The following is a 21,209-nucleotide window of genomic DNA, read 5'->3' on the forward strand; positions in this document are numbered from 1 at the left end:
CAGTCTCTGGGGGGCAAGGGGTTGCTCCTCAGCCTGCCCCTGCCTGCCCTTTTATGACAGCACCAAGGGCGGGGGTGGGGCAGGGCCCTCAGCCCCCAGAACAAGTCCCTGTGCAAACTGGAGGGGCCAGCTGGCTTCGGGATGGGGGTGTCACATTTCCCCATTCCCGGAGTTCCCTCCTCCAGTTCCTGAGGGAGGGACTGCTCTCTGCCTACCTGGGGGTCCAGACCCCTGCCAGGGCTGGGCCCTATGGAACCCAGGTGTATTCCCCACCTGACCGCGCCAGGACCTCCAGCACTGAAGAACAGCCAAGTCTGAGGTGGTGGGGATCCCCCACTGGAGAACAGGAAGGCCGGGGCCCCGAGGGGCTTGGGAGGGGTCATCACCCCCTCTCCTAATCCATCTTCAATATGAAGAGGTTTGGGGCAAACTTCCTGCGGAGGGAGCACAGGCCTGGAGGAGAAGTCCTAGCTTGGGCCTTCCCCAGACTTCCATCTTCTGGGCCACAGCCGAAGGCCAGACATCCCGAAGTCCCGAAGTCCAGCCAGCTGGTCAGAGTCCTGCACAGTCCCTGGAGGGCACCCGTCCAGTGGGAGCTGGGTGTCAGACCTGCACAGGCAGCGTCTGGTTCATCTGCAGCCGCATGTCCTGGATACTGCTGAGGATCTTCTTCTGGTGGCCCGCCAAGGTGACCCCGATCCGGAGCAGGTCTCTGCAGACGGGCCAAGGGCACAGTCAGTCCCTCCCCGACCGCCCACCACTCCGGGCCCAGCTCAGGACCCCCAGCCCTGCCCCTCCAGATGGGAGGCACACTCACTCTGCGGTCATCTGGGCCACCAGGTCAAAGGACGCAAACCCCGCACTGACAAAGCTCTCCTTGTACCGCCCCATCTTGATGGCATCTAGCCAGTCACCAACTGTCGTGAAGGTCGTGTAGTCTGGGACCGTGCGGTCCAGGAGGGGCTGTGACATGCTGTGGGGAGAAGAGAGGGACTTGATGAGTCCTGATGTCAGGGGAAGCAGGGGTAGTGCTGCTGGCTCGGGAGCAGGGCAGGGGCAGAGGCGGAGGAACTGACCCAGACTGGGCACTGGCGATGACCTTAAGGCTGGCGGCGTTGCGGATGAGCTTGTCCAGGGTGTTAACGATCTGGGAGAATTTGGGCCTGAGGTTCCGGTCTCGCACCCAGCAGTCCAGCATGAGCTGGTGCAGTGCTGTGGGGCAGTCCATGGGTGGGGGCAGCCGGTAATCCTGCTCCACGGCGTTGATGACCTGAGCCAAGAGCAGGGAACCCTGGAGTAAGCCACCACTCTGCTCCCCAGCCAGTTCCCACCCACCCGAGCGCTCTGGCTGGCCCCACTCACATCCTGGTTGCTCATGTCCCAGTAGGGTCGCTCGCCATAGCTCATGACCTCCCACATGACGATTCCATAGCTCCAGACGTCACTAGCAGAGGTGAACTTCCGATAGGCTATGGCCTCTGGGGCGGTCCAGCGAATGGGGATCTTCCCGCCCTGGTGGGGGGGGCACACGCCCTTCACCCTATGTCTCCGGGCTGATCCCCAGCCCCGAGCCCCTGCCTGGTTGGCCCCGCCCCCAGTCTCCCTCCCGGCGGCTTCCTGTACCAGGGAGCTGGTGTAGGTAGGATCAGAGGGGTCATCCTCCAGGAAGCGGGAGAGGCCAAAGTCTGAGACTTTGCAGACCAGGTTGCTGTTGACAAGGATGTTGCGGGCAGCCAGGTCTCGGTGCACGTAGTTCATCTCAGACAGGTACTTCATGCCGGCAGCAATGCCCCGCAACATGCCCACCAGCTGGATGACCGTGAACTGTCCGTCGTTGAGCTGGAGGCAACGAGCAGGCTCAAGGGGGTGCCCATTGCCTCCTGCCTGGCCGCAGGCCCACCCAAGACCCTCCTGCCTGCCCGCCTGCCCACCCTCTCCAAGTCCTCCAAGACCATGCCTCATCTACCCCTCTGACCATGTCCCTCGTGCACTGAGAGTAAGGAAGCTGCCCTCCTATGTGGCCGGCATCTGTATATATCAACCCAATTAACCCCTGTGAGGACCCAAATAACTTACCATTCTCATTTTACAACCAAGGCAGCTGAGACTCAGAGAGGTTAAGTAAAGCCTGCGGTCACACAGGCAGTAGGGGGCGGACAGAGTCCGGATGAGAACTCTGGTTTTCCTGGCTCTGAAGGCCCAGCTCTTTCCCTGCACCATGCCACCTCGGTAAATATTTGGACTTGAATAGGGTCTGCCTGACTTGTGGGAGGGGGTGGTTTGCCCAACCTAGCTCTCTGGGGGTGGGGGGAGGAAGAGGGGGAGGGGCCAGGGGCTGGCTCTTACCCGGAGGAAGGAGTCCAGGGCACAGTTCTCCATGAACTCAGTAAGGATCATGACCGGCCGACTTTTGGTGACCACGCCCTCCAACCGGATTATGTTGGGATGGTCAAACTGACCCATGATGGAGGCCTCGCTGAGGAAGTCCCGCCGCTGCCTCTCTGTGTAGCCCACCTTGAGTGTCTTGATGGCCACAAACACTTCCCGGCGGCCAGGCTGTTTTAGCCGACCCCGGCACACTTCCCCGAACTCCCCTGCAGGGCACAGGGCACAGATAGTAAGCTATTTCTGTACCCAACCACCTCTGCCCTCCCTCGGGGTCACCACCAGCCTCTCCTCCCCACCGTGCCCCAGGGGACTCACCAGCTCCTATCACCTCCTCGATCTTGACACAGGACACATCGATCTCCTTGGCAAACTCCCGCACAGCCTCATTAGGGTCTTCGTAGGTAAAAGGGTCGATATAAACCTTCATTCCAGGAGCAACTAAGGAAGAAAAGGTGGGTGTGAGAGGGGGTGAGATCCTTGAGCTGGGGACAGTGAGGGAACTCTGCGACCCGGGATACTGCCCCAGGCTCCTCCCCCAGACAGGAACACATTCCCAGCCTCTCTGCTAAACCTGCTCCGTACTCCTCTGTTGAAGCCAGAACTTGCCCCTCCCCACCCCGCCACTGTCCTCTTGGTGAGAACTAGTAACCATGACGGCTAGACACCTAGGATTCTTCTTCTTTCTCCCTCATCTCTCATCGTGTCAAAACCTATTTCAGATCCGTCCCTCTCCTCATTCATTCCCACTGCCCCCGACCTTGTCTAGGCCATCAACACTCAGACTACTGCAATAGCCTCCCAGCTGGGCTCTCTGCCTCTAGACTTTGCTCACCAATCTAGCCCACACACCTGTCTTCCTACAACAATACTTTCATTGTATTGCTCCCCAGCTTGAGAGCCTTTCAGATCACCGGTGGTGCAGTCAAGTCCAAACTCCTCTGCCTGCCTTTCAGGACCCTCCAAGGACTGGCCGCAACCACCCAGCCTGGCTTCCCAGCAGCTGTCAAACCAGCCTTCTCACGGGCCCCCCTGTCGGGCACTCTCCCCACCCGACCCACTACCTTCCAGAGGCTCCTCTAGCCAGGAATGCTCTCCCCCACCTCTCTAAACCCTGTTTATCCCACCTGGCTCAGCTCAGCCCAAGGCTACGTCCTCCAGGAAGCCTTCCTCTTTTCTGAACTCTCACTGCCCTCTGTCCCAGGAACACCCGGCTTAACACTTAATTGTTCTCTCATTGTTTCCTGTGTATACCTATGTCGTCTTTCTTACAAGACTGACTACCCCTGAGGACAGGGGTCACATCTCACTCATCTCTGGGGCTAGCGGGCGTGAGGTAGGGGCTCAGGAAGTGGCACTTAATTGGAAGCAGGAGGGGGCAGCCAGGGTAGGAGTTAAAGGAATAAAGTCCCAGACAGGGAAAGGGGTGTCTCCAAGCCCTGCAGGGACGAAGGGAGCTTTGGGAGGTTGGGATGAGGAAGCAAACTCACTGTATTGCTGCAGCTTCTCCGTGTACTCTGAATCAGAGCTGTGCCGCTGCTTCCTGGAGGGGCGGGGTGGAGGGTAGGCATGAGACAAGTCCGCAGCTCCTTCCCTTCAGGGGACCCTTGGGCTCACAGGAGGGGCAGAGAGCATAGGGGACCACCCAGTGCCTGGTGCTATGGTCAGTGGCTACAGCTGCCACTGGGTCTCCGGGCAAGAGGCTCAGTGGACTTGGTCCCTGAGGGAATCTGCCAGTAGATTCAGGGGACAGGGAGGGGACAGGACGAGGACATAGGCATGGACTGGAGAGAGCCTTTCCGACAAGGATAGCCTGGGCCTGGGAAGGCTGTGGTTCTAGGTCTGACGTGGGTGATGGTTCACCTATGTGGCAAGAGGGCTCTAGGGCACTAAAGGGAAGCTCTAGTCAGCCCCTGGGCCTGGGAGTACCTGAGGCAGACGACAGCAATGACCACAACAGCTACCACGAAGACAAGCCCAGCTGTGGCAGAGCCCACGATGAGGGGGAGCTGCTCCTGGAGCTGCTGGGCACCAGAGCCTAGAGACGGGGAGGGACAGGTGAGTGGTGGGGTGGAAAGTGTGGACAGGGGCAGGGACAGGTGTGGGGGGTGTGTGTACCTCTCTCACTTGTGGTCTCAAACTCAGCCGGGTGGCTGTACTGCCCATAGCCAGCTACGGTGCGGGCGCGGACCTGGACCACGTAGCGGGCGTCAGGCCGCAGCCCGTCCAGCTGCACGGAGTTCTTCTGGCTGGTCACTGTGGAGGCGATGCCCTCACTCTGCAATACCAGGAGGAAGGCTGTGTCTCAGTGGGCCCTGACGCCCATCGGCCCCTGCCCACCCCCGACTCAGTACCCAAGGCTTTGCTCTCAAGGGCCCCTGACACTCTCTGGGGTAATCTTCTTGTCCCAAGGCTTCCTCCTGCCCCTGGAGGCTCTGACCTTCTCAAAGTACTTCATCTCGTAGTCCAGGATGACTCCGTTGGGCCGCTCTGGGGGCGCCCAGGACAAGGTCAGGCTGCTTCCGGAGCTGCTGTGCAGGTGTAGTGTTGGCACTTCAGACGGGGCTAGGGGAAGAGCGGGGGGGCTCATCACGGGCCCTGGCACCCTTCCCAAGGACCCAGTTCCCACGGGACCCCCGATGGTCTGTGCCCCAGGCAACCTCAGCTCTATGTAGGAGAAGATGACCCAGGCACTACCCTCCTGTGCGCCCTCCTCACCAGCCTGGTTGGTGGTGATATTCACAGCCGCGTAGCGGGGTGGCAAAGGGCTCTTGCCCGAGACACCGTTGACGGCCTGCACCTCAAAGGTGTAGCGCGTGTGGGCCAACAGATGGCTGATGTGGACCCGGCGTTCTGTGAGGCCCAGCTGCCGAGGCACAAAGTCCACGTTGTCATCGCAGCGTGAGCAGGTCGCGGTGCCCCCGGCCCCAAGGCCCCCACGGCACTTCTTGCAGATGACGTTGTACAGGAGGTCGTCCCGGCCACCCAGGTCCCGGGGCTCACTCCACTCGAGGGTCAGAGAGGTCTCATTCACATTGGAGATCACACCCCGGGGCGGAGACGGCACCGCTGTGGGAAAGGTGGAAGGAGAGGACAGTGAGCTAGGGCCCTAGGACCACCGTCTGTCCAGAGTTCCTGCACACTCCAAGCTGCTTCCCACCTCCTTGCCTTTGCCTCTGCTTTAATAAGCGCAATACCTTGCCTACGCTTCTTCCCTGGGCACACTCCTATCTATTTGGCCTTTAAGGCTCAACTTGAGAGGTCACCTCCTCTTGGAAACCTTCCTTGATTCATTCTCTTCCCGTCCTCTGCATTCCTGTAACAATTCCTGGGCATCCCTCCAGCCCAGCACTTAGCACATTATATGGTCATTATCTGTTTCCACATCTGTTTCTCCCACCAGGTTGCCAGCTCCTAGAACAGTGACTGTATCTTTTCCTCCACATCCCTGGCGCCTGGCAATCCCTGGCACTAAAGGCTGAAGCAGGGAAAAAGCAGGACACCAGGCTGCCCCAGGGTTGTGAGGTCCCCTCTCTGGTTAGAGTTGGGCCAAAAGAATAGCAGTTCTAGACAGAGAAAGAAGTAATAGACTAGAGGGTCCTAGCCAGTTTCTGATACCCAACGAGGAGCTAACAAATGCTTATTAAATGTTGGTGCAAGGACTAAGCCTTTCAGCTCACCTGGATTCTGGCTCAGGGCCGGTCACTTCCTACCTGTGCCATGTTGAACACAACATCTAACCCCCCTGAGCCTCAGTTATCCTATCTGGAAAGTGGAGCTATTCATAGAGACTGTTTAGGCACCCCCGGGCTGGCCCGCAGAGGGAAGGCCTGGAGTGGGAGAGTATGAGGATGCGCGGTCACTCACTGGTACAGGCACTGTCTGCAGAGTCGGAGTCTGCGCGGTAGAAGTTACTGTGGCAGGTGCAGATGCTGGAGGCTGGCGAGGTGGTGCGGCTGTTGGGCGGGCAGGGCAGGCAGGGCCCCTCTCCCTGCTTTGCCTTGTAGCTCCCAGGGGGACAGGCTGGAAGGGAGAAAAGGATGGACGTCTCACCTCTATCCCTGCAGACACCAACCCGCCACACCTCTGTGGGAATCTGGCCCTTCCCAAGCACAGGTCTCGGTCCCCCACCTCCCAGACTGCGGGGGCCGTGCTGGTACTGCCTAAGTCCAGCTGCAGCTACAAAAGGCCCTTTTGCCCCGTGGAAACCCCACGTCAGCGGACTCCTCCCCGCCCCTGCCCCGACCCCGACCCCCAACTCTGGGGCCTCACGGACGAAGACGTCAGCTCCATCACCCGGACAGCCTGGACTTGTCGAGGCAGGGATGAGAGGGAGGAGGAAGAGGAGGGAGGGGGACGGGAAGAGACCATTAGTGGGCTGGCAGCAGCCTCTACTCTGCTGGGGCGCCCCCACCCCTCCCTGAAGCTCGAGGATAATTATTCCTGAAGATCCTGAAGAACGCCCCAGAAGAGCCAGGAGGTGGGGCCTCTGAGTTTCACAGCCAGCCTCTCTCCCCACCCAACCAGAAGCAGGGCAGCAGCTCCTTTCTGCCCTGGGGCAGGGGTGGGTGCTGAGGAAGGGTGAGAAAAGGAGAGAAGGAAAGCAGGCAGGAAGGCTGGGGTCACCTGCAGTTCAGAGGCCTCAAAGCATCCACGAGGGGAACCCCAATCCCCAAAGGGAGCCCAGAGCTCGGGGCCTGCACACCCCTTCAGAGCCTCTATTTGGGCCTGGCTCTGGAGAGCCCCCATAGCTACGATGGCCATATCATTTATTATTCAAACTGCACTATTTTGAGAGTGAAAGTGGGCACTAGTAATAATCACGTTAGCATGACAGGCATAAACCAGGACTGCCCTGGACACACTAGAGCATATGGTCATCCTGCCCATATACAACTGCCTTCGGGGAGGTCGTCCGGGGTGTTGGGTCTGTGCCCTTCTCCGGGGTTTAATCCCCCTCGACTAAGGTGATATTCCATCCCAGCTCTTTTGAGCCAGTGGGAGAGGGGGCAGGGGCCAGGCCAGCCTGGTTGCTATGGGAACCATAGTGCATTTCCTGCTAGGGACCTGCAAAGTGTTAGCCGCTCTTCAGGTTGTCAGGCTCATCACCCCCACCCCTTTCTCCACTTAGGAGGAGGAAGTCTGGGGGCAGGTTCCCATAGAGAAGTGGAGAGGGGCAGGGCAAGGCACTGTTCACCTTCCCACAACAGCACCCGACACTGGGCCTCACAGCCAGGTTGGGCCTCCAGCCCCCTTACACTGAGGGTTGTGCTAACAGCCAGCTCCCACCCCTAGTAGCTTCAGGTTGCAAGTGCCAGGTGGGAGAACAGGGCAGAGGGGACAGAAGACAAGGCCCTCAGCACCTTGGCCTGCATGGTACAGCACTGGATGAGGCTGCAGTCCCAGCTCCCCCATTCCCAGCTATGAGGCCTAGAGTGCAGAGCCTCTCTGGGCCTTCTTATTGGCTCCACAGGAGACGCAGCTGGAATCTACCTGACAAAGTTGTGGTAAGCCTCAGATGAGAGAACCTCTCATGAACGGGTGCTATAGCTGGAGAATCTAGCACGCTGTGAGGTCTTATGAGTCTCGGCAAGCCACCCAAGACAGGCCTCCTAACCTCCTCGTATACGAAACCAGGACCAAACAACCCTTGTCCCCCGTGCATCCCAGGGCTCCCGAGAGTCACAGCTAACACTTACATGGTGCTGTGCTTCCCCACGTCCCAGGCACTGTTCCAAGGGCTGCCATGCAGTGATTCAGTTAAGCCCCACTACAACTCCACGAAGGAATCACCATTAATGTCCCCATTTTGCACATGAGGAAACTGGGGTTCAAAGAGTTAAATAACTTGCCCAAGGTCTCACAGATGGTAAGTGGCAGAGTCAGGACTCAGGACTTCAGAGACTGGGCCCCTAACCTCTGTGCTATAAATACTGCTTCTCAAGATGCAGATGAGACCCCTCAGGTTAAACGGCCAATCACGAGGTGCCTGCAGCTCTGGGTCCCACCTAATACTTGCAGGGTGAAACGTAAACGTGGCACTGGACAAACGGGCGTCTCTGCTGGCCTCCCGAGACTCTGAGCACGTTCTTCAGCTGCCTCCTTGTCAAGGATTCTCCATGCCTTCCTTCCTCTCTTTAGTTTCATTTTTTTCTCCTGGTATTCTGGTGTCTCTCCTCATTTTCTCTCATCTCCCTCCTTGCACCATGTTTTCTGCACCTGATACCCCTCCTCCCTTTCCTCCCTCTGCCCCAGACCTAAGGCCAGACCCCCCTGTCTGGCAGGTAGGAAGCAGTGGGTAGGGGGCAGCGGGCGGCTGTGGCCCAGACCCTCCCCAGGCCAGTCCCCACTCACGGCGGCACTGGGACTCCTTGGCGGCTGGCTCGTGGCCGGTGGCACAGGTGCAGGCACCCACAGGCACCATCCACTCCCCGTCACCGTTGCAGTAGAGCTTGAGGGGTACCGACACCTCCACGGCGTTGGCGATGCAGGTGCCAGGGGCAATGACCAGTGAGGTGGGCTCAGCCCCGGTGAGGGTCTCGGGGAAGAGCGCGAAGCCTGCGGTGGTGGATGCGCACTTCTTGTAGAAGGCACGCACAGAGATGAGCGACATGCAGGCGCCCTGGTCCTGGAAGGCCAAGTAGAAGCCGGCCTTGGAGAGCGGCCCGAAGCTGCGCACCTTGGTGTTGACACGGCCGGCATCGAGCCGCGAGAAGCTCTCATCGGGCGCGATGGTGTCCACCTTCACGTAGGGGTTCTCCATCCAGAAGGGGGAGGAGGCCGAGGCCACGTCGCTGTCAGCCTCATAGTAGAAGAGGTTGAAGGTCTCCTTGCAGGAGCCAGGGATGTTGGGGATGCTGTTGCAGTCACGCACAGTGAACTTGAGCTCCACGTAGACCCGCTGCACGTCCTGCCGCCAGATGAACCCTGTGCGAAGCCAGTTGTTCTGGCTTGACTCGCGCACGTTACACACCTGGTACGTGCGGATGGGGTTCATAGCCTCGTCATAGCCGCTCACCTCTTCCCACTGTGCAAGTGAAAAAGACAGAGAGTAAGCACCGGCATTTGCCGGGTGCTTATCACATGCCCAGATCTGCTACATTTGCTTCACAGAGATGCTTCCGTGGTGTAGCGGTTGAGCACACAGACTACGTGGGTTCAAATCCCAGTTCTCTGCTTGTGGTGTGACTACAGGTAAGTCACTTAACCTCCCTGTGCCCCCACTTCCCCATCTGTAACATGGTAAGAAGAAGATGTATAAGGAATAAATGACTTTAAATGACTACAGCACTTAGAATGGGGCACTTGGTAAGTACTATGTGAGAATTAGCTATAATGTTTATTATCTTTATGCCTCAATTTCATTGTCTATAAAGTGGGACTGATTGCAAGCAAACGAGGCTGTGAGGAATTAAATCAGTTTAATATATGTAATGGGCTTGCACCAATGCCTGATACAGATAGAGCAAGCATTCAGTAAACTTTGGTTATCACTATTACCATCACATTTAACCTTCACAGCTCCTTAATAAGGTATTGGGTTGGCCAGAAAGTTCGTTCAGCTTTTTCGGTAACATCTCACGGAAAAACCCAAACAAACTTCTTGGCCTATCCAATACATCTGTTGTCCCCACTCCAGAGGAGAGGAAGTCAAGACTCACAAAGGCAGGGACTTGCCCAAGGTCACAGAGTCAGGTCTGGTGACTAAGGGCCTATAACATCACCCAAATCCAGTGTTCCAGGACTTAGTGTAGTTGTGAAGGACATCTAGGGAGGCTAATTAGAACACTTTAGAGACGTCAGGACTACAGGAATGTAACAGTCAAGAAATGGAGGCCCAGAAAGGCAAACTGTCTTGCTCAAGGTCACACAGCAAGTCAGAGATCTGTAACCAAGGTTTCCTTGTTCCCAAGCACCCAGGAAGGAGGGAGATGGTCAGGACAGACATGCAAAGGGATGTCAGGCAGGAGAGGGATGGAAATAGGCTGAAGACAGGCTGGGGGGTGGGCAGAGGGAGAATGAGCCAAAGGTGGTGTGTATGGGGGAGGGGGGACAGAAGCAGGCTGAAGAGTCAGAGATGAAAACACTCACAGAAATGGACCATCAGGCAAAGGAGGAAGGTGACAGATGAAGAGGACGGGGATGCCGCAAGAGGGGGAACTGACAAGCAGTGGGCAGAGGCAGCCCTTCTTGAGCCCTGCTGCAGGGGTTAATTGGCAACCAACACTCAGGAGAAATGGTGGGGAAGTCTTACCCCACTCTCTGGATGAGATGTCCATGCCAACTCAGACGTCACCCATTTTGTATCCATGAGGGTCTCTGGGGGAGCAAAAGGAGAAAAAAGGTCAGGGGCCAAGTTTAGGATGAAGAGAAAGAGGAGGTTGCCCAGGAAAGGCCAGGACGCCAGACATTGATTCCCACCAGGTACTCCCACCCCAACCCCAAGTTCCCCAAACCCTCAGCTCCCCTGGCCCAGAGGAGACCCCGCAGCCACCCCCAGAGATGTCATAGCCCCAAAGATGTCTTGTCCGGCCAGCTGGGAGTGAGTGTCAGCTGCTGACCCCAGGTCTGGGTTAATGAGGCAGAAGCCAGGGCCAGTTCACACACCTACAGGCTCTGCTAATCTCCACACAAAGGGGCTGGCAGGGCCTTTATCCTGCAACAAAGGGCCGTGCGCTTCAGACCCTGTTGCTCAGGCCTCCCCTGACTCCACTCCCAGCACAAAGGCCCAGCTCCACACACGCCCAGGGGAAGGGAAGAGCAGTCACAGGCCAGAGCCCACTCTCACCCAGCCTCCCACAGACCATCTCTGGAGGACAGGACAGGAATGCTCTTTGAGGACGGGGTGAGGGCCACCAAGGCCCAGACTAGTTCCTCTAGAGCTAGTTCAGTTCTTCCTGCAATCCTTGGATAAAAGTACTGTTGGCATACCTCTTTTACAGATGAGGAAACTGATGCCCAGATACAGTACATATAGGGCGTAAGGTAAAACTGTTAGGACTTGAGGTGAAAAGTTGAAAGGTGACTCAAATTCAGGTCTATCTGATTCCACAACTAACCCCTTAACCAGGGCCCTCTGACTGCAATATGCCCCTCTGTAAAGGGGGAACAGAGAAAACCTGGAAAGCTCCTGTGTATACCCTAAGTCCCAACCAAGATGTCATCTCCTCCAGGAAGCCTTCCCTGAACCACCAAGTCAGGGTTGGACGCCTTCCTCTATGCATCCAGGGCCAGGTGCTTTGTCATAGCACCGATCCTGTTCTGAGCTTCGGATTTTTTTATCTGTTTCCTTTTGCTCGGCCACAGGAGGCGCCTATCAATGTTTCTGACTTAAACTTGCTCCCCTAGGAACCTGGATCCTGGGTTCTGGCTTGAAAACTCTCCTGACAGTGTGACCCCAACATTAGACCTAGGAGCAGAAAAGAGGCCCCAAGTCCTTTCCCATAGCCTGGAAGACAGCCAGCAGTTCTCCCCTCCACTCCAACCTGGAATGGGGCAGGGCCGCCCCAGAACTTCTGAAGGCCTCCACGTCAGCAATGGGGCAGGCTGGAGGTATCCAGGAAGGGAAAGACCCAAACCCCGCAGGCTCCAGGCTTTCGGCCTTCGCCACTTTCCTGCAGTCTGGGTCTGAGCCTAGGATGGTGGATGAGGCAGCTGTGGCCCCAGGCCCTCATGTGAGGCAAAGGGAGCAGCGAGCAGCAGCCATTCACTTTGGGGAGTGAGGCTCCCTCGTCTTCCTGCAGCAGCAGCTGGTCCCTGGAGGGCCCGGCTGCAGGATGCGCTATCCCAGCTTCATCGTCGGTGGCCTGACAGGCCCCTCTGGCAGACAGACAGACACAGACATTTAGCAGGGGGGTAGAGGGGTACGGGAGGGAAGACGGGATGGGCAGAAGCAGGGGCCCCAGAAACAGGCAGGGAGGGAGACAGACGGGCGGAGCAGGCGGATGGTGGGCGGCACCGAACTGGAGGGATGTGCGGAGCCGGCTGGCTAGGACCAGACAGCCGGGATGGCCGGCGGTGGACTACAAAAGACAGTGAGATGGAGAGACAAGGAGGCCCCAGGAGACAGACACAGAGACAGAGAGGGAGGCTGCCAAGTAGCCTCTTCGCTAGCCAGCGGCCCGGAGTACCGCTGTCCCTGGGAGCCGTGGAGCCAAGCGCACCCCCTCCCCCCAGCCAGTCCGCCTGCTTGTCTGCCCGCCGCCCGCCGCCCGCCGCCCGCCGCCGAGCAGGCCAGGGCTCCCACCGCTCCCTCGCGCTGCCTCCCTCCTCCATCTCCCTCACTTCCTTCTGCTCAGCCAGTGCCAAACCCATCTGGAACTGTTTAAACCCAAATATTCGGCCCCTCCCCCCTCCAGCCAGATTCCTCCGCAGTTTAAAACAAGCCCTGCGCCGGCTCGGAGAGGAGTGGGGGGAGGGGGCGGGGGGGTTTGGTGGGGTAGGATCTTCGTTTCTGCTTAATTTCTGGGGAGCGAGAGAGGGAGGGGGCGGGGATCGGCCCTCGGCCATCGCTCAGCCTTGGCCATCGCTCAATCTCGGCACATTTTTCCCATTAATGAGGAGAGGACTTAGATTTCGAGTCATGTGTGCCTGAGGAAGGGCTCGGTCACCCTGGTGGGGAGGGGGCTTGCTTTCTGGGGGAGGGGAGGGGCCTGCTCGCTTCAGCAAGAGGGAGACCCTGAGGTGCCTGGGTCCCAGCCTCAGGAAGAACATGGGGGGTGGTCCCCACTATCCATCTGTCTGGGGGTGGGGCGGGGAGAGACCCAGCCCAACAGAGCCCACCTTTTCTATGTGTGTGGCATGTGTGGGTGTGGGTGTGGGTGTGTGTGTAGGTACACACGCGGGGGTAAAGGATACAGGTACAGGGGACAAGGACAAAAGAGGAATGAGGGAGCCATCTCCACACTCCCCAGCTGCCAACTGCACCCACACCCTCCTTGGTCCCACCAAGTGGCTACTCCCCGATACAGCCCCACCAACCCACGAAGCAAGCAGGGAAGTGGCCGCCAGGCCTTTCTGGGATGTTCTGGGACTGGGGCTTCAATGCTCAGAAGGAAAGCAGCACCCCTTTCAGGTTTCACAGGGCCGCGGGGAACAGCCACGTGGCAGCAGCCGTGTGGCCCCGGCCTGTGCGCACACAGACGCACACACATCACCCAGTTCTCAGTGGCTGGGCTCGTTCCCGCCACTGGGGCCAAACAGCGACAAGTCACACGTATGGTGGACAAAAACACACAAAGCCCCAGCCACCCGCAAACACACACACGGCTTCACACACAGCTACAGTCTGTCTTTGACGGACACACGGATACATATGGTACAAGCAGATCAGTCTTCCTGAGACATTCGTATACAGTGAGTCTTTCCTACACACAGACTGGGCTTGCCTTAGGCAAAGACTCACTCTCACAGCCCTCAGATGTGCGGATTTCCTGAGACATATGCATACGTGAGGGCACGTGCATTCAACAGTGTGTTCTCCCTACACACCCAACTGCACACTATTGCCAACCACAAGTCACAGTCTTGAGTGTAGTCAAGTACAAACACAAACACCAGTTTCTCTGTACAGACACGGTGACATGCTCTTACACAGTCACACACAACTAGCATCAGCTGCACATGCACAGATGCCCATTTGCACCAAAACATTCCACAGGAGCATGCAGACACAGTATAAGTATCAATATCTAGAGGTTGTGTAAAGCCTGAGGTGCATCCTCCATGCACATCTCACACCCACACCCACACCCACACACCCACACACACGCTACAAGCACGATCTTTCTATGAGGTGAGTTTTCAAGTGGGGTGGAGGAAGAGTTGGGAGAGGGCACTGTCTGCTGAGAAAGCAAAGGCACTGGGGCAGCCTCGGCCAGAGGCTCAGGGAAGGAACAAGCCCCAGACCAGCTTCCTGTGGCCCTGACCCAGGCAGGAGCTGTCACAGGTCACGAGGCTAGGGGTGGGGCAGGGGCATGAAGATGATTCTGGGTGTGGCTGGGTGCAGCCTCCCCAGGTGCAGCCCTTTCCCAAGCAGCAGGCCACTTCCCGGCCAGCACAATGCCACCATCCCCAGCACTGAGCCCTTGGGGAGGGGGTGGCACGATGAAGGCATTTAGCCTCAGGAGCTTCGGGCAACACATAAGTTGGGGGCCCAGCAGGAGGAGAACATCGTGGGCACCCAGCCTGTGTCTGAGGGCCTCACTGGGCCGCCCTGGTGCTGGGAGCCTGCCACCTGCCCTAGTGAAGGGCCAGGGACACACAACTTTATGGAGCTGCCGGACCCCACAGCGACCCCAAGCCCCAAGTCACACAGAGCACCCCACCCTGGGAAAAGGCATGCCAGTGAGACCAGAGAATCAAACAAACCTAGAGACAGCAGCAAGAAACCCACCGGCCCAAACTCCAGACCGAGGACGTTGAGGCGGTGGGAAAGGTCACGCTCCTGGGCTGGGCCAGCAGCGCGTGCAGGGGCAGGAGGACAGAGGGGCAGGGTGCGGGCGAGAAGGCACACCCTGGAACCCTGCCTGCAAAGAGAGGGAGGAAACTCCCGGTCACCTCGGAGTTGGTCCCCCTCTTCCGCCTGGGGTCCCTACCTCAGCCAACCAATCCAAGGGATCTGTCCCGTCTTCTCCCATCCTTCTCCTCCCCTGCGTGTCGGTGTGTGTACACGCGTGTACCAACCTGCACACTCCGGGTGGTCAGCCCGGGGAGAAAGGGGTCTTAGGCAGACCCTGCCATGGGACCTGGAGGGCCACCACCCGCCCCCTGCCATGGCCCCGAGGGCCTCCAGTCTGGGATGGAGGAGAGGGGAGCATCCCAGAACAGAACACATTTTGGTTTTCATTCTTCCCCTCAGATCACGGAGATTTATAATTAAATAAACCTGAGAGGGAGGAGAAGGGAGGAAGAAGCACAGGACAGGAGCCCAAATGCCTCAGTGCTCATCCACAGCCCCCCACAGCCCCCACCCCAGTTGTGGCCCTGCCAGCAGCCAGAAGGACGGATGAACAGCTAGCTTTGGAGCCCTTCCCTGGGAGCCCAGCCACAGCGGGTCTGACCAGGAGTCTGGGGGCGGAGAGGCAACAGGAGACCGGATGCCAGGGCCAGCCCTTGGGGCAGGGGGCCTCTCGCACCCCATCAGGTGCCCAGATGTATCCAGTCTCCCTCCCCCCACTCCCAGCTGCCCAATCCCGACAAACCAGTTTGACTCAGCACAACAGGCAGGGCTACAATTTTCAAACTATGCAGGCCTGGTGATTCAGCCTCTTCATGCTGTTTAATTAGTGTAAGGCGGGTGGCGGAGGCCTTGCCCACAGCAGCTTTGGGTTAGCTCGCTGCTGCTGAGGCCACAGCGGCGGCGGTGGCAGCAGTTCTGGTTAAAGGGAAGACAGTGACGGACAAACTGGTTCCCCCCAATCCCTGCTGCTGTCCCTTGTCGCAGCTCTGAGGTGCCAGCTGAAGACAAACAGGGGCGGGGCGGGGGGGCTGGAGAGCCAGAGGCCACTGGAACAAGTGAGGAAGCCACAGAAACCCCAGCCCGCTGTCCCCTCTCAGCTGCCACCTACTCGGTGGTCACTGCTGCTGCCTCTGAGAAAGAGATGGGTCACACACTGCCTCTCCCCCGCCAGGGCCTGCTTCCACTACAGCAGCAGCTCAGCTACAGGGCTTGCCTGGGAGAAGGCTGTCCAGTCCCCCCTCTTACATCTGGTAACTGTTTCTTTTTTCTCAAAAGAGTCTCTTCCCAGCAGGGACCTCCTCACCCCATCTGAGGTATAAGGACCCTATGGTCCAGACATCCTTCCTATCCCACGCCCTGTTCCTGGTCCGCTCACCTACTGGACCCCACTCCCTGGTTCATGGTCCTGAAGGGGAGAATGGTCTTGGCTTGGGGGACTGGGGGACATTACCTGAAAGCAGAGTGAGCAACAAGGTGGCCCTGTTTCCCTGTGATTGAGGGTAAAATCGAGGGCAATTTGTGTGTGTGTGTGTGTGTGTGTGTGTGTGTGTGCAGGTGGAAATCAATCAGAGGGCAAGGAGAGAGGTGTTTCTTCAACCAAGGAGGATAAGCAAGGACCCCGGCTCCATCCTCATGGAAAACTGATGAGATATTTGGATGCAGAATCTTCATGAACCCCAAGTGTATAGGGAGGAAGAACAACCAGGTGCTAGACAGCATCTAATCAATGAGACCATGAGGGACAGCACCCACAGCTCAAGGACCCTGGGCCTAAATATAATGACCTCAGAGGCCAAGAGCCTAAAGGCTCCCTAAGGCCAAGGGCAAACCAAATCCTGGCAAAACCAAAGGGAAGGCTGGAAGGAGCAACCGAGTGAGATCCTCCACCCATAAAGCTTGGGGGGCTGAAGAGAGCTTCAGTGCTGGGCGTCCCACCCAGCCCTGTCCTCTGGCCACGGCCCAGGACCCCCAGGTCCACCCATCCCGCCATTGGAGCTCCAGAATAGGGATGGGGTACAGGCAGGAGTCAAGGACAGCTGTCTCCTGACCCAGCTCTCTTCCCATCCCATCCTTTCCCTCCCAAAGCTGGAAAAAGATGGAGGTGGGGGGACAACTTCCTCCCCAGACGAACTTTTCCTCCTCCCATTATTGCGTCCTCTAAGCTCCCTCCAGCAGGGCAAGGGTACACACCAGTTTCACTTTCTGGTGCTCCCCAAGGAGCAGACCCTAGGGTAATAATAATAATAGTTAATCCTTGAATAACAATGGTTGTGCTAAGCACTTGACACACATTAAGGATTCAATCTTCATAACAGCCCTAGGAGATGGGTTCAGCTACTATCCCATCTCACAGTGGGTTCAACTACTATCCCATCTCACAGTGAGGGAGAGCAGGAGTGTGGTTAGGTAGACCACTGGGCTGGGGTCAGCACCCTGAGGCGTCATCTCTCTTTTTTCTTTCATTCTCACGCCAGCGGAAGACCCTAAGTTCTCATATATGGCAAAAGTGAAGGGACTCGTGAAAGCCACACTTGGGAGGCACTGCTACCTTCCTAGGGGCACACCACACTGGCCTGGCCTCCCAGCCACTACCCACCCAGCCAGGGAATAGCCCCAGATCCCACTTCACAGCCTGAGGGAGGAGGGGACAGAGTAGGGGTAGTGATCCCACTGTCCTCTCTTTCCTGGGCTGCTACAGCTCATCAGGCCTCTGCCTCCTGGTCAGCCCCTTGGGTCCTGGGCTTGGAGGCCTGGATGCCAGCTCCCAGCTAGGGCCTGCCAGCTCGGGTCTAGAGGGACCAGCAGATTGTGAGGGGTGAAAAGGAGGACGAAAGGAAGGGAAAGAGGAAGAAGGAAGGGAGGAAAGAAGGGGTGAGCCTTTTCAGGTACCCCTTGCTCACCTGACCCAAACCACGCCCCCACTCCACTCTCCGAATCAGCACCCACCACGCCCCACAACAAGGGCTCTGGGGCCTGGCACACACAGTCCTGTAAGTGCGCGTGCCTGTGTCGCCTCTCCCGGGCTAAGACACAGACCTGGGAACTCCGGCAGGCTCCCTGGCTCACACCCTTGAGGCAATCAACAACAAAGCCCCACACCGGTTTCTCACGCCTGTGATTCTATCACACACATGTGGGAGAGCGTGCACCAGCGTGGGCGCGACCTCGGTGTGTCTGTCTGGATTTGCATGCGTCCACCCGTGTGAATCAGTCTGTCAGCACCAATGGGCTCAGAGATAAAAGACGTTCAGAAGAATGTTTTTTCCCCCCTGGAGAAAATGAGAAAGAACCAGAGAATGCCTTTCTCTCCGAACTCTGTTCTTTTTTCCTTCCAACCTTCAGGTTTACCAATTACGAACATATGAACAAACCAAGTCACATGGAATTCATGTGTTTGTTCTCAAACTAAGAAAGTGACCGGATTTGTTAAAGATACCAAATATAAGTACTGCCTATAATCCCAATTTCCCCCAAATTTCTGTGGTGTCCTTCCCTCCACCTTAAGGAAGGTTTTTTTTCCCTCATTTAATGGCTCCAAAAATTTTGGGAACTGTGCGTTTGTGTCTGCATCTATTTGTATGTCTATTGTTTAACCAGTGTCAGTGCCTCTGTCCCCTCTGGCTTGTGTCAAGTGGATGTGTGTGAACTCTCCCACCGGGGGCAAAAACACTTGGGCTGTCCATCCAACCACAGTCGTTTGGAAGTTGGAGCAGTCTCGGCAGGTTTCACAGAACCCATCGAGAGAAGCCCGGCCTTTTCCCACCGGCTAATGCGTAAGGCACCGGCTCCGGCACTACCTGGGACAAGCCCCGGAACCTCAGGGGTTCGGTGGAGACCCCAGCACACGGGGTGTCCTGCTAGAAGGCAGAGGGGGTGCCGCAGAGCCGCGTGTAACGCCCGGTGAACACAGCACCCCGTGGATAGTTGGCGCTCCTAAACCGTAAACAATAACAGGCCCCCGCCTCTCCATCCCCGCAGCCATTCCCTGACAAAGCGGGGTGCACGCACTCACACTCTCACTGATCACTCCAAGGGGTTCCGAACCAACGCCGCCCCTCAACCTGGGGAGTCCCGCTTCGCCTCCACCCTCCACAGCCCCGCATCAGCCTCAGAGCCCCCGCCTCGCCTGGTGGGTCGCCCACACTTCCTTGCCTCCAAAAGGTGCCCGGCGCCCCGCTCCCCTGCCCTGAGTGCGGGGTACTCCCTCAGAAGCTCACGGCCGGGCCATGACTTTCGGGGACGCTCTCCCAAGTCGAGCTGCCCGCGATCTCGCAACCGGCGGACTGCCTGCCACAGAGGTAGCTGGAGCCTCCGAGGCGGCGCCGAGAGCGTCCTCCCCACCCCATCCTCCGGACCCTGGAAAGGGCGCGGGTGACCGAGCTTCCTCCGAAGTGCGCCCAGCCCTCATCGGACCAACACCGCAGACCCTCCCCAGCCCACGCTCGGGCGACCCCGGACACCTTAACCCTTGGACGCGCCCCCCGACGCCGCTCACCTTCCAGCGCCCGGCAGCCGGAGGGCAGCAGCAGGGGCAGCAGCAGCAGCGGAGAGAGCAGCGGCAGGAGCCCCGGCGGCGGCGGCGGCGGCGGCGGGCGGGCTCGGGCCATGGCCGGGGCGGGCTCCGGGAGCCGAGCCGAGCCGCGCCGGGCCGCGCCGGCGGGGCTGCGGGCACCCGCGGGAGGGTCCGCTCGGCGGGTTCCGAAGAAGGCTCGCGCACGGTGGTCCTACGAGATCCAGGCAAGGAGAGGGTGCAATCCAGGCAGGCGGCTCCGGGACCGAGGCGGCGCCCTGAGCCGGGCGATGCTGAGGGATGCGGGCAGGTCGGTCCCAGGGGAATCTGGACGGACCGGTCCTGGAGGATCCGGGGCGCTTGGAGAGCTCGGAACCAGTGGACTCGGGGGGGCGGGCCGGGGAGGGAGTGCGCAAGTGGTGGTAGTTCGGTGTGCACAGTAATCCAGAGGTCTGCTGCGGGTCCGACTCGGATCGGGGACTCCGGGTGCGCGCGCCGTCCGGGGTCCGAGCTGGGTTCTTGCTGCGCCGCTCACGTACTCACTTCTACTGTCCCCAGCGCTGGCGCGGCCGCTCTGGGCGAGAGGGGTGGGGCCGGCCGCCTGCCTGTCATCTCTGAGGCCCCACCCTTAGCCATCCTCCACCCACTCACAGACCGCCAGGCGCGCTGGTTCGGCCTCGAGAGCACTCTGCCGGAGTTCAGTTGGCGGCGGCTCCATCACGCCCACCTTCGTTCTCTGAGGACTGGGGTGGGCGGGGCCAAGGAAAAGATGAATCAGATTGGGCGGAGCGATACTGTCCGTCAGAGGGAGAAGCCCGCCTCCTGTCCCCCATTGGCGTTTAGTAACCAAACCTGAGTCCGGCGAGGTGCCATCCACGTACAACGAGCCGGGGGCGCCCCCGTGTGGTCTGTACGTGCCCGGGGCCGCCGCCATGTGGCTGTGTTTCCAGGCACGTCCTGACACTAACGAAACTCGGCTTAGGCAATACCAGGTGGGCGTCCTCCGCGACGCATCCTGCAACGAGGGCCTTCTCGCTTGTTTATTTATTCACTCATTCATTCAGCTGTGTATTTCATCATTCTTTGAGCCAAAGACTCTAGCAACTGCTGGCGATACAACAATGGATAAGACAGAGGTTCGTGTTCTCTTGGAGCTAGTTTAGCGATGGAAGCAGGCATGAAGTTATCACAGCAGAGTGTAACATTATTATGGAGGAAGGACAGAGTTGCTGGAGCACATGTGAGAGGGACGGCTATGTCTGGCCCTGAGGAAATGACATTCAAGCTGAAATGTGAAAGATGAGTAGTAGGTGAAGGATGTGTGTTTGGCGGGGGCAGTTTCAGGCAGAGCAAACACTCTTTGTGTGAAGTCCCAGGGGCAAGAGAAACATTTATCGGAGGAAGCCGAAAGAAGTTCAGAATATCTTAAGCGTAGAGTTGGAGGCTGAGGGGGGCCAAAAGGAAGCTTGGAAATCGGTGTGGGGGACCAGAGGAATTTTTTTTTAGATTCATAAGGCCTTCCTGGGGTGAGGGGGGGAAGGTTGGGATTGACATATACACACTACTATATATGAAATAGATAATAAGGACTTACTGTATAGCATAGGGAACTCTACTCAATACTCTGTAATTGCCTGCATAGGAAAAGGATCTTAAAAAGAGTGGATATATGTATATGTATAACAGATTCACTTTGCTGTACAGCAGAAACTAACACAACATTGTAAATCAACTATACTCCAATAAAAATTAAAAAAAAAAAAGGCCTCCCTGAGAGCTAGGGTTTGAAGCAGAGCCATTACTTTATCAGATTAACATGGCTTCTCTGGGAAAGAAGAATGGGAGGAGGAAAGG

At 58.0% G+C, this 21,209-nt stretch overlaps 1 protein-coding gene across 1 annotated transcript; it reads right to left on the reverse strand.

The window, feature by feature from the left end:
* Positions 1 to 326: 326 nt before the first annotated feature.
* On the reverse strand, positions 327 to 19,452 carry EPHB3 (EPH receptor B3; the record flags this gene model as incomplete). The annotated part of the gene is made up of 16 exons (XM_082839103.1): positions 327 to 712; positions 818 to 973; positions 1,077 to 1,270; positions 1,363 to 1,512; positions 1,624 to 1,839; positions 2,347 to 2,594; positions 2,704 to 2,826; positions 3,876 to 3,928; positions 4,315 to 4,423; positions 4,504 to 4,663; positions 4,826 to 4,950; positions 5,104 to 5,454; positions 6,253 to 6,408; positions 8,740 to 9,412; positions 10,640 to 10,704; positions 19,341 to 19,452. The coding sequence occupies 16 exons, from the start codon at positions 19,450 to 19,452 to the stop codon at positions 604 to 606; spliced, it is 3,000 nt and encodes a 999-aa protein (XP_082695229.1). The 3' UTR covers positions 327 to 603.
* Positions 19,453 to 21,209: the final 1,757 nt, after the last annotated feature.

This window comes from Leucopleurus acutus, assembly GCF_964270905.1.
Source record: "Leucopleurus acutus genome assembly, chromosome: 5".
NCBI lineage: Eukaryota > Metazoa > Chordata > Mammalia > Artiodactyla > Delphinidae > Leucopleurus > Leucopleurus acutus.